Source organism: Brettanomyces bruxellensis, chromosome 5 (genome assembly GCF_011074885.1).
Source record: "Brettanomyces bruxellensis chromosome 5, complete sequence".
NCBI classification, from domain to species: Eukaryota; Fungi; Ascomycota; class Pichiomycetes; order Pichiales; family Pichiaceae; genus Brettanomyces; species Brettanomyces bruxellensis.
This window is the reverse complement of record NC_054686.1, coordinates 1,129,960-1,143,085: the sequence shown is the minus strand read 5'-3', so window position 1 is coordinate 1,143,085 and position 13,126 is coordinate 1,129,960. Positions and strand designations below refer to the sequence as shown.

Below are 13,126 nucleotides of genomic sequence, written 5' to 3'. Positions count from 1 at the left end.
GAGATACAGCAGATATATTCTTATTATATTCTCATGGAGTACCGTAATTTCAAAAGTCATTGCTCACCTTTTATAAATTCGTAAAATTCATCCATTAAAAGAGGCCAGGATTGGCTTTCATCATAATTCTTCAACTCTGAATCTTCATGGTAAGCCTCAAGAAAAGGCAACAGCATATTCCATTGATCTCGTGAAACCTTCATTTTGTGGCTCACGTGCATGAAATGAGTGAATTTATCTAGTTCAGTGAAGTATTGTTTGGGTATCAATAGACGCCAGTATTCAGCCGCAAAATCTAGCGGTAACTTTTTCTCTCCCTTGTCTAAAATGAATCTGAATGTGTACTGATAAATCTCCGTAAAGTACTTGGGATCACTGACAAGCTTTGGTTTCAGAGTACTGTCCATAAACTTTCTCATCTTCTCTAATGTATCACAGCCAACTGCTGACCATTTTCTCATAAAAGGTTCTTCCCTAAAATCTCCAACTGACTCTGACTCTAAGAAATTTGCCAGGCACAAAACGATTGTATCCTCGGGTTCATATTCAAGATCTTTTAGGTATTGAAGCGTTCCGTCAACTCCTATGTAATATTTCCCGGTGGGATCCGGCTCTGCTTCCTTATATTTATCAAATATTCCCTTTAGCTTTGGGCTGGATGCAATTGATTTCGAATTTTTCCTCTGTTCCAAACTTTGTGTCGCTTGTTCTACCAAGCGAGGGTTACTGAAGTAATCATTTATAGACGCGGTAAGTCTGTTATGATTTCGCTTCAAAAAGAACGATGCAATTTCTGGCGAGTCGATTCCCGCAACCTCCAAAAAGTCATTAATTGCAGATGATGTGGACCGCATGATCTGAAGTGTTTCTTTTTCTGCTTCTTTAGCGCCGTTATCAATATTTTCTCTATACTTATAAAATCCCGCTGATAACTTAGTCTCTGGCAGACTAAAATTAAGTCGCTTTTTTCGCGATCCTTTCCTTTCAACAAATTCTGTCAGAAATTTTGTTTACGCATCTTTATCTTGATCCAGTTTTTTTTTTTTGTATTGTCTTCATATGCAGTACATTTCATGCCTAAAGCTTAAGCAAGTTTTGTGTTTTATACTTTTTTGCATTCTTATTTAAAGGACTAAGTATGTCTGCTCTACCCATCACCTCGGATACTGTGAATAGTATTTTTGGAGATGGATTTCATACTGAAAACCCCAATAATGGAAATTTATCGTCAGATTACGAAATTGTGGTAAATTGGTTTGCTCAACAGATCGATCCGGAACGAACACAGGTCGATAAGCTTCCAATTGAAGTGAGTAAGATGCTGGATGATATGGGAATATGTGATAACATGCTATTTCAGAAATTTCGAGGAATGGTGCGACTCAAATTAAATATGATTGGAATGAGTGTAAATACAGGTGTTGGTGGTTTGTCTTCCCAAACTGTCGATTTTCAGAACCTCCTTGATCTAATAATCAATCTCATTGATATTCTACAACAATGTTATAACATCATTAATCTTAGCAGGCCCCAAATACAGTTGATGAAGCGATTGGGAAACTCGATTTTCCAAAGCTGGATAGAGAATCCTTCAATCTGGGGAAGTATCCGTCAATATTATGAACAAAACATCTTCTCTAAAGATAAAACACAAACACTAGAAAAAATATCTTCGCTACTAGCAATAATTGATCTTTGTGATGAGTTAACTCTTTTATTGTTGGACACTGCAAGAAATCAAATCACCAAATTGGTGATGGAATACTGCTCTCACAAGTGGGATGTTTCACGCTTAAAGGATCTTCTAAGCAGCATAAAATGTGATATGTATCCAATTATGTCTATACTTGTGCCAGATCATAGTTTTAGTATAGATTGTCTAATCTCAATGGCAAAAATACAACTTGTAAAGTTGAGAACAGAAGAGTTCTTCGATATTGTTGTGGATTATCCTGATTCAAAATACGCACTTCAAGAGTTTAGGGAATGCCTCACGACATCAAAACAAAGATCAAATCTTGTCGATGCATACATTCTTCAGAGCAAATCCCGACTTCTACATGCAGGTGCAGATACTGTCGACATTATTATGTGCTATATATCAACTGTTAGATCATTCCTTATTGTTGATCACCGCGGGGTGCTATTAGACAGAGCTTCAAGACCCATTAGACGTTATCTTAAGGGTCGCAATGATACAATTCCAACAATAGTCAATGCTTTTTTGGATACCACATCAAATAACAGATTAATCGAACTTGCAATTGAGTTGAGAAATACGAACAAAAAGCCCAAAATGAAGGGAGAGTCGGCAAGAGATCTTAACTGGGTCCCTGACCCGGTTGATGCATTGCCTGATTTCAGAAAGGCTGTTGTTGAAGACATTGTTGAATCTCTCATATCAATATTTGACTCCAAGAATTTGTTCATCGATGAATTTGTTAAAGTGTTTTCGAAGAGACTACTTTCTATTACGGATTATGATGTAAGGGGAGTATACAGCGATCTCCATTTATTGAAGGCTCGGTTTGGTAGTCATGAGTTTGGATCTTTGGATGTAATGCTAAAGGATATGCTTTTAAGCAAGAAGATTGACCGTGCTTTAAAAACGGTGGTGCCACAAAATGTTCATGCATCCATAATATCGCATCTCTACTGGCCTGATCTTCCCAGTAGTAAATTTAAAATGCCAAAGCAGATAGAAGAGCCTCTTGGCAAGTACAAGTTGGCTTATGAAGAGCATAAAAAGGGAAGAAACGTTGTTCTTTGCCCCTCTTTATCGTTGGTTACTTTAAGTGTGGAAGTGGCAGGTAAGATGCATCAATTCAAGGTCACTGCTGATAAGGCTGCAGTGCTTTATTTTTTCCATGATCAACCACAGGGGAAGGAGGTTAAAATTGCCATGATATGTATGAAACTCCAAATGCCTCTTCTTTTGGTGAGAGAAAGCCTTCAATTTTGGGCTAAAGGGGGTGTTTTAAAAGCAGTTGATCCGAACACATACAAAGTTAACGAATAAGAAGGTCCTTCATTACTACAGCTTTGCTTTAACAACTTGGAAGGTTTAAATGTATTCGCTTTAGATATTACCTTTGCTCTATAGAAAGTATTTTCTCCAATGTTTCTAAAATGCCGTTGTATGCATCATTTTTATTTTCTTCTCCACCTTCTGTATATAGAGGAGTAGCGAGACGACCGTCTAAGAATTTATCAAGAAGAACTCTCAACTTCGTCATCATAACAGCATTTTTACACCATGTCCTAATTGGAAGCCATCCATCCATGACAATTCCTGGAGATGGTCTCCCAGTGTTAACAGAAGAAAGATCATAGGATATTTGGCCGCCAAATAGAAGTAAAGCTATGATAGAAGTAGGTGTTACATCATGTAGATAAAGCTTTGTTGTCATCTGAGAGGAAGTGTAAGATATGAAAGATGATGATAAACGCTTAGAGGAGCTCTTGGATCCTCCAGCAGATGGAGAATATATGTAATTTCCATCTGCATCCATCTTGATATCGGAAGCAGAAATCTCTCCCTCTAAATTTCCTGTGAATGAAAAGAATGTAGAGGATGGATGTAAAAATGCTCTGGTGGCAGGGAGAAGATCCTTATCACGTGGATTTCTACCCTCAATGCCTTCCTTGATGTATTCCTCATTCCGAATCCAATACTTAATCTTTCTAGAATCTGGATCCACGGCAATTGTTCCTACACCCGAAGAAAGGAATTTTGGATCCGGAGGCTGCACTCTGGCAACATGTGGGAAAAGTGATGCCGTGACTATCGCACAAAGAATGGGATAATCCTTTGAATGTCTGTTGAAAGCTGGATACTTATCTCTATGCCTCGAGTAACCCATCGGAATAAAGCCCAGATCCTGTAGCTCTGATACATACTGCACTCTTGTTGACTGAATATCTTTCATTGTTTTCCACGATAGACAGTTTTCATCGAGGAATCGCCTCTTCTCTGAAGAGTTTCTCAACTCAGAATACTGTTCATACGCATTTAGGATTGCAATCATATCACCTTGTCCATCACTGAATTTTGTTTGGACGCGTTTAACCTTATCCCTCATTTCTCTACTACGGAAGAATGGGTTACCTGTAACAGAAATAGATGCCAATGTAAGACCGCTCTCTAGACAACCGAAAAGAGTGCTGTATAGAAGCAATTTTCCGGATTTCATGTCTGTTGGAAGTAGAGAAACATATTTACCCAATGCAGTCAGATGGTTATTGTGAAGTGCACCGATCTCGGTCAACATCTGAAGTGCACTATCGACATTAAGCTTACTTGGTGGATCTAAACCTTCCTGCAAGAACCTGTAAACGTTAGATATACCCATTGCCTTAACAACAAGACAAACAGAACCCAATGGTGTTCTTTTGATCTCTGGTATTGGTTGTGGTAGCATTCGTTCTTCAATTGTCTCTTTTGTATATAAGTGGTAGCACAATCCTTCTCTTAATCTACCAGCACGACCCCGACGCTGAGAAATTTCAGCCCTTGATGACCAGCCTTCAACCAAACGAGTTGTATCGGCTTTGACATCATACCTAATCGTTTTGACACGGCCAGTATCGATAACTGCAACAGCATCTGGAATTGTGACAGACGTTTCAGCAACATTAGTCGAAGCCACGATTTTTCTCTTGCCTCTTGGTGGAGAGTTGAAAACTTTCCTCTGATCATTGGAGCTCACACCAGAATGTAATGGTAATCCCCAAAACCTCGATCCACCTCCTGGAAGATCCGATATTTTACTTAAACAGCGAGAAATTTCCATAACACCGGGAAGAAATATAAGTATGGAGCCATCACTATTCGATTCCGATAGCTTTTTGTCAATAAGTTGAACCAATTCTGCAATCAGATCAAAGTTGATGTTTCCATCATTGAAATATCTGGAATCCGCTTTAGGCTTAATTACTTCGTCCCTTGGTGTGGTGATTGTAAACTGTAAATCAGAAAGAATAGAATCAAGATAGAAGTCCTGAATTGGGAATGTTCTTCCTTCGATATGGACATGGGCTGGTGGCTTATTTGTATAATCGAAGAAGGACTTGAATGTACTCAAGTCGATGGTAGCTGACATAAGCACAACATGCAAGTCTGGAAACTTCCTAATCATCTGTTTCAAAATTATTAGCAAGAAATCGCTGTCAATCGACCTCTCATGAACCTCATCAACAAAAATATATTTGAGGTGCTTGAAAAAGTTCTTCGAACCATTCTGTTCATTCGAGTATAAAGATTGAATCATACGAAGAAGAACACCCGTAGTGACAAACGTTATCCTTGTACTCTTGGACGTCCTATTTTCTCCTCGAATTATATATCCAACCTCTTCGCCACACTTTGATGCTCTCTCTTGAGAAACTCTGTCAGCCAAACCAATGGCCGAGATACGTCTTGGCTGCGTGCATATAATGTTTGTTTCAAAGTCATCGTTAGCGCATAAAGAGTCTAATACAAACTGAACAATCTGCGTGGACTTACCCGAACCAGTTTCACCGGTAATAATGCACGCTCTATTCGATTGAATCACCTTTACTAAATCCTTCATCTTCCGCCATGCAGGTAAATTCTTTCTCTTTTTGATCATATCATGTAATTCTGCGTGCTTTCCTCTAGAATTGTACTGATCTTTCATGGTCTGAAGCAGATCTTTAGATCTGGAACCTGCGTTATGAGACCGGTGTCTTCTTGACGTATCTCCTTGAAAAGTTGATGTGGATGATGATCTTGACATTGAGTCGAATTTTATTGTTTTATCTTTGTCAAGAAGTGATAACCGTTGAAGTGGACCAGGATTCTCCAAAATATTGGAAATGTTTGACTCCAACCAGTCAATGCAGGAATATATGTACGGATTTCCAATGAGGTTATCACTAACCAAATATTTCAATAGTTGTGTAAGGATCGACATATTAATGTACTTTGGAAGCCGATATGATTGATTCTTAACAATGATTTGTAACCCACATATATCGCATGGGTAGTTCGAGGACCTAAATGCTCTCAATGCTAAAAGATGCTTGCCGTGATTTTGAACAATACCCTCCGGCTCCAACAAAATTTCATAAGATCGAGGTAGATCATTTTCTACAACACGATTTTCATAGATTGCACTCAAACTTTCCCTCTCTTCATCCCAAGTTTTCGCTGGATCCTCTTCTTTTCCTACAGGTTCATATTCTATCAACCTGTTTGTCAATGCAACAGCTGCACTAGCTATATTGCCATCATTTGTGTCTAAAGCTGTAGAAGCCTCATTCTTACTACAGCTTCCTTGGCATAACGTCTCTATTTGACGCTCCTTGTGAATATCAACTGTGATCTTTAATCTAACGTGTGAATCCTTGTCATTCTTTAGGAACACTGAAGGTAAATCGTCCTCGGGAACATGATAGATAAGCCATTCTAGAGTATCGGTAAAATTGGACGTGTATTGAAGGGCTTCTTCGATATGTATTATCCTGAAACCAACATGTTTTAAAAGACTCTTGATCTCCTCTTGCTTCTCATCTTGCTCGGCACTTTGCTGCTTCTGAATTTCTTCCTTCTCCTCACCATTTTCTAACCACTGTGGATTTTCCCTGAAAAGTGTATCAATTAAAACTCTGGTACTGGGATCTAAATCCATCATAACAGCATTATCCCAGGCCTTTCGTGGAAAACGAACTTGAGCTAATGGTGATTCTGCATTCAAATCATGGAAGAACTTCCGCCTCATATCACCCTCTCTCTTATGACCATGCATGTTATTTCTTTCACTATTTCCATCGGACGATTCCTGCTTGAATTTATTTGGACCATTACCAATCACTATTGTGGGTCCTTTCTGCTTTTTCAGTTCTGCCTCACGTGCTTCTCTCTCTTTCTGCTTTTGATTTTCCTCCTTCCTCCTTTCAAGTATTGCAGTAAAAGGGTCGGAGTTATATTCTAATTTCGCCCTTTCTGGATTTCGTTTCACCATCTCCTTTCGTGCATCTTCCAAATCATGCCACAGTGCCTTGTGATTTGATGGCAAGACCATATGGATATTCTTATCAAACGCCACTCTATGAAGTGCGTATGTTGCTGCATAGTGCCTAGCTTCTAAAGGTGTCTCCTGAGCCTTGACAAGAAATGCTGGCGGATGCATTTTGATGTGCACCACCTCTTGTGTCTTGGGATTCTTCCATGAAAGTTCTGCTGTCGCCACAAAGCCATCTTTTACTCTTCTCATATCGTAATTGACTTTATTCCATCTTTTCTTTTGACAGTGCTCTTGTAATAATGCACCTGGCAATTTTCCTGTCCAGCTCTGCGACTGAGCCACCATTGTACGACCTTTTTGACGTTTTTCCCTGGCTTTCTGTCTAGCCTCCTGCTTAATCTCCCTCTCACTTTTAGGTTTACTCTCTTTCTCATCTGATTTGTCATTCTTCTTTCCTTTTTTACCCTTCTTGGGTAACTCCGACTTCTTTGCGTGATTTTTCTTTCCCATATATGTCTTGCTTGTGCGTTAATTGTACTCTAAGACTCCTTGTTTACATACTGAACTATTCTTTACATGCGATTGTGCCTCAGATCTGTGAAGTCTTTGCCGGTCAAGAAATTTTTCACGTCTATCGGCCTGTCGACGTTAAAAGTTTTTTTGTTTGCTAATCCCGGTCACACAATAGCAGATGCGCCTGTCGCAAAAAAAGGATTTAAAATCGAATGTAAAAGTACTAGAATAGATTAATTTTGTACCTACGACGTAGTCTTTCAGTATTCCTTTCCAACTCATATATAAATATTTGTTATCAAAATCATTTTTGTGGCCATAACTTTCAAATATTATAATTATTTGTTTTCCGAAATACTTTCCAACAGACACGGTATTTGATTCTCTTTCTATTTGCGTTTGATTTCTCGATACAAATTAACTACTCCATATATCCAATTTTTGATTTTTCAATTTCATTTTATATCAGGTTTCGTACAAAATAGGATAAATCTCTAATATCGAGATGTCATTAAATTTATAGCACATTCGATTTTTACCAATTAAGAAAGGAGAACACTTTTTAATCCTTATTTTGGATAATCACGTCTTAATATACCCAGGACGAAGGTAATTAAACGTGAGTGGGAAATAAAAGAAAAAAGGGTGAACAGAGAATATATGCTCAGACACAGGTATACCGAAATTACTTCGACATATTGAAATGAAGATAGCAAAGCTCTTGGGTGTTTCATTATGAATAAACATGGTTAGCGACATTTTGAGTATTACACAGAAAGCCATTGCGGCTTTTTATGAATTACGTAGTAAATTTCCAAATTTCCTCTAGCTTCTCTTGCTAAGGAAATGCAAGGTGTAATTTGTGCAAAAACTGTTAAATTACTCGACGTGAAGTATGGCGTTCCGAGAAATGTGTCCCACCAAATATTTTGGAAAAGTATGCTTTCTTGGAACAATACACCAACGGGGATTATCGGGCATTCAATACTTTTTTACTCAAGAAAATCTTTTTTGATACAAGATCCCGGAATTTGCAGCACACATGATCCAAATCGGGAGGCAGCAACAATACACCAAAATTTTTTCATTGAGCCTCCCAAAAAAGAAGGTGCGTAAATAATGAAAATTTCTTGCTTGCTAAATGCAACCAAAAGATTCTGACCAAGTCTTGATCTCATAATGGTTGTAAGTTCTGGAAAGATGAACTGACTCGGTGGAAAGAGTCAATCACTATTAAAGAATATCATGTAATACATATATGATATCGATAATAAAGAAAATAACAGTACGTGCTTGTATGAAACATGATCTAGAGAAAAGACGAGGAACATTTCATGTATCGCGCCAAGATTCAGACAGGTGTTGGACGAATATGTAGATAATTTAGCAAGAATTCCATATTATAAAAACATTTGTGTGAGCGAGGAACGAAATCTTTTCTCCGGGCTATTATATGCTTATTGCGCCTATTGTTGTTTTCAAATAGTATGAATAAATTCCAACCTTTGAAGTTGATAAAACTCAGCAAGTTAAATTCCATCTCTACAAGGCTAAAAGGGATCGAGAACTATTATTGTAAGAAAACCGGAGCGGGATGGGATATGCACTGGATGGGAAGACTAGTTAAAAGATTAGCAACATACCTGCCTGTTATTGAAATATAGTTATTATGAGACGCGACTATCGACCCTCTATACTTAGGTATTTTAGACCGACGGATGGGAACAATCAGCAACCCACACAATAAAAAAAGAGAAAGCAACAATTATGGGCGGAGGAACTTGACAGAACAGTACAATAAGTATTGGGTAACTCGTACGAAGAATGGAAAAGCAAAATATTTTCCTTTCTATTTTTTTTTTTTTTTTTTTTTTTTGTTATCTCTTAGTAGCTAGCTATTCGTTGGAGGATTTAGATATCTTCTTCATACAACATATACATTCCTCTTTTCAAAAAATGGGAAAAACTTTAAATTGCCTTTCTTCATAAACATTAGAAACATCGAAGGATAGTTTATTACTATTTATAAAAGAGGTTGTACAGGAATACAGTCCTATTTATGTTAACCAGGTATTAGCTCTCGAGAAGAGAATAATCCAAGTTATACACTTCTTTAGGACTTAGATCCAACAATTCCAACTTAAAAGGATGGTTTGGGAACATATTTCAGCAACAAAACCGCATGTCGCCTATGCAGTAGTGGCATTCTTTTCTGTTCTATTTTCTCTTTCTTCCTTATTTATTAAAGAGAAATTGTACTTGGGTGAAGCACCTTTGGCAACGATATATGGTCTCATCACAGGCCCCCACTGTTTGAACTGGTTTAATCCGCTAAAATGGGGAAACTGGATGTCAATAACTTTAGAAATCAGTCGTGTTTTGCTATGCATAGAAATTGTGGCTGTTTCGGTTGAGTTGCCTAAGAAATACGTTTTGAGACATGCTTGGTCGGTGTTTCTTTTATTATTCCCTTGTATGATTACAGGCTTTTTATTGATCGGTCTTTTCACGTGGGCAATCTTACCCGGTATCAACTTTTCTGAAGGTTTACTAATTTCAGCATGTATCACTGCAACCGATCCAGTTCTCGCGCAGGCAGTTGTCGGTAAGGGAAAGTTCGCTCAACGTGTGCCAGCACACTTGAGAAATCTTTTGACAGCAGAATCTGCATGCAATGATGGAATGTCTGTTCCATTCACCTACTTGGCATTAAATCTCATTGTATATGCCGGAAATAGTGCGGAAATTGCAAAGAACTTCCTTTGTGTCACCGTTCTTTATGAATGTATATTTGGATGTGTCTTGGGCATCTCGATTGGATATATTGGACGTAAGCTTTTGGCTATAGCAGAACGAAGAAAGACAATCGATGCAGAGTCATTTTTGGCATTTTACGTGATGCTAGCACTCCTCTGTGCAGGATTTGGCTCCATTTTGGGCTGCGATGATCTATTGGCATCGTTCTGTGCTGGAACAGCTTTTGCTTGGGATGGTTGGTTTACAAGGAAAACGGAGGAATCACATGTTTCTACCGTTATCGACTTGCTTCTCAACTTGTCATTTTTCGTGTACTTCGGATCCATTATCCCTTGGGATGAATTTAATGACCATGAACTTGGTCTCGACTGCTGGAGATTGGTTTGCCTTGCTATTTGCGTGTTGGTCTTCAGGAGAATTCCATCAATCATGGCAGTGAAACGAATATGTCCCGATATCAACAGCTGGAAGGAGGCATTGTTCGTTGGCCACTTTGGCCCTATTGGTGTTGGTGCTGTCTACACAGCAATCGTCTCTGTCGCCGATTTGGAAGCCGAGGCTTTGCATATTCGAGAAGGTCCAACGATGGATTATCCGGACACACACACACACTATCGGTTGATGCGAATCGTTTGGCCATGTGTGACTTTCTTGATTCTCACGAGTATTATTGTGCATGGAACGTCGGTTGCCGTCATAGTGCTAGGAAAGCATCTTCAGAGCATGTCGTTCACTCTTACGTTTACCAGAACGGAAACTACCGGTGGTGGCTGGACCACCAGACTTCCACGTATTGATAAAACTGGAAGAGCTTTGATTCGGCACACGGACAACGGTGTTAGTGAGGAGGAGGCAGAGGAGGAGAGTGATGAGACAGCCGTTGCAAAAGGAGAAGAGGAAATTTCAGAAAACACCTTGCATAACATTACTGCAACTCCTGCTGGACTTCGTAGAAGGAGACTAAAGCAGAGGAGACTAAGACAAGTTAGAAGAAGAAAGAAGAAGGAACTCGAGCGACTCAGTAGAGAGGACAATGGACGTACCGGTGCTCCAGAGCCTGTTCAATTGGACTTGAGTCAGAAGAGATCGCATCTTTCTGAACAGGAAGAATATGGTAGTGAGTCTTCTTCATCATACTCTGTTTCGTCAGGTGGAACGAGCAACCATGGATCTCATGAGGGATCTGTATACTCAGGTGGATCATACGGAAGCTATTCCAGTGGCCAGCAGTCACAATCCATCGATTCAGTGTCGGTGATTGGTTCTGTACACGGAAACGATTTGTTGGAACCACCTCCAGAGAGCGAAAAGCTAATTCGTTCAAAAGAGAAGTTGCAACAGATAAGGGAGCGCAAAGAAGCTCGCCGGAGAAAGCGGTTGTCAAAGTTAAAGGGTGTTCAAGAAGGTGGCGAGGAAGAAAATGAATCTGGTGCAGAGAATGGAATACCAGAGAATGTGGAGTCAGAGGAAGAAATAGAGTCAGAAGAAGAGAAGGGAAAGACAGTGAATAAAAATGCAAAGGTGGAATTGCCGGCATCTGCAGTGGTAAACCAGGAAGAAAACACACCAACATCATCAATAGTGGTAGCACAAGAAAAGGAACAGGATGAGAAGCAGGGCCTTAGGGCTGGGGAAGAGCCAAGAAACAGACTAGTTACGTGGATCAAGGCACGTCCAGAAATTTTAGAACACCTCAAGAAGCACTACGATTTGAAAGAGTCAGACTTTGATCCAATTGCAAAGAACGGAGAGTTGCAGATTCCAGCACATGGATACAAAGATGGTAAACAATTGATCATCGAGGACCAACGTGGTGAGATTATGCGGCGTATTCCACGTATTCCAGATGAGTCTGATCAGGCCAGTATAATCAGTACGGGTACTATTGGCAGTATCCGTCCTACAATACAGACCATCAAGAGGACATTGTCACGAATTGGATCCAGGGTTGGCGACGTTGAGCCTGAGCCAATAGAGGAAAAGAAGAACGAAAATATCCATAGTGTTCTGCACGGAGACGATGCCTCTCCAATAAATCCACTAAGAAGGGTTGTGAAGACTGTTTTACCTAGGAAGGAAGAAACGTCGGAAAAAGGTGGAACGATCAGAGATCGTCTAAGTGGTGCTTTGAGTAACAAGCGGAAAGGTCGGAAATTGCACATTTCTGAGAAATTGCACGGCTTCCGTCTCAACGATACAATCATCATCGAGGATTCAGATGGTAACATTGTCGCTACGTATAAGATCAATCCAAAGGCTTTGCATGCGGAGAAAATCCCATCTTTGGGTGGGAAGATATTCCAACACTTGGGTATGGCTAAGAAAAACGGTATCAACGATGATGAGGAGACCAACTTGAAGTCGAACGCAACATTGATTCCAGAAAATGACACCATCGACGATAGCAGATTAGAGAGTAAGATAAGAGCCTTTATGGAAAACCCAAATAAGGTGAGAATCACCAGAAAAGATGCTCGTGAGGCAGCCAGAGCACGTTTAAGGAGACATTTGAAAGAAATAGACAAGGAGATACGTGAGAGTGGCAATGATGATGGAGATCAGAACGAAGTGGATGACAACTTTGAATATTACGAGGATGGTGATATCGGAGGTGAAACAGACGATGCAAGTGCAAATGAAAAAGATGAAAATAAAGAAAGGGCCCAGGAGAATAGCGAAAATTCGGCCTCAACGGGTAGCAGCAAGGATCAAAATGAGGACGATAGAGAAGAGCGCTTAACTAGGGATTTGATTGAGAAACAAAAGGCTGAAGGACAGGCAAGAAGAAGACGCCGGGAGGGATCGATGACCCGTAGGATGCGTGCTTCCAAAAAAGCGGACAAGAATTAAGAAAGCCAAGACATTCG

General features: G+C 39.6%; 4 protein-coding genes across 4 annotated transcripts; 2 read left to right on the top strand and 2 right to left on the bottom strand.

Moving 5' to 3' along the window:
• Positions 1 to 56: 56 nt before the first annotated feature.
• Positions 57 to 854, bottom strand: BRETT_004518 (uncharacterized protein; the record flags this gene model as incomplete). The annotated part of the gene is made up of 1 exon (XM_041283014.1): positions 57 to 854. The coding sequence occupies one exon, from the start codon at positions 852 to 854 to the stop codon at positions 57 to 59; it is 798 nt and encodes a 265-aa protein (XP_041135790.1).
• A 284-nt stretch (positions 855 to 1,138) lies between these two features.
• BRETT_004517 (uncharacterized protein) lies at positions 1,139 to 3,019 on the top strand (the record flags this gene model as incomplete). Its single annotated transcript, XM_041283013.1, has 1 exon — positions 1,139 to 3,019. The coding sequence occupies one exon, from the start codon at positions 1,139 to 1,141 to the stop codon at positions 3,017 to 3,019; it is 1,881 nt and encodes a 626-aa protein (XP_041135789.1).
• A 67-nt stretch (positions 3,020 to 3,086) lies between these two features.
• On the bottom strand, positions 3,087 to 7,499 carry BRETT_004516 (uncharacterized protein; the record flags this gene model as incomplete). The annotated part of the gene is made up of 1 exon (XM_041283012.1): positions 3,087 to 7,499. One exon carries the CDS (start codon positions 7,497 to 7,499, stop codon positions 3,087 to 3,089), a length of 4,413 nt encoding a protein of 1,470 aa, XP_041135788.1.
• Positions 7,500 to 9,650: 2,151 nt separating this feature from the next.
• BRETT_004515 (uncharacterized protein) lies at positions 9,651 to 13,109 on the top strand (the record flags this gene model as incomplete). Its single annotated transcript, XM_041283011.1, has 1 exon — positions 9,651 to 13,109. The coding sequence occupies one exon, from the start codon at positions 9,651 to 9,653 to the stop codon at positions 13,107 to 13,109; it is 3,459 nt and encodes a 1,152-aa protein (XP_041135787.1).
• Positions 13,110 to 13,126: the final 17 nt, after the last annotated feature.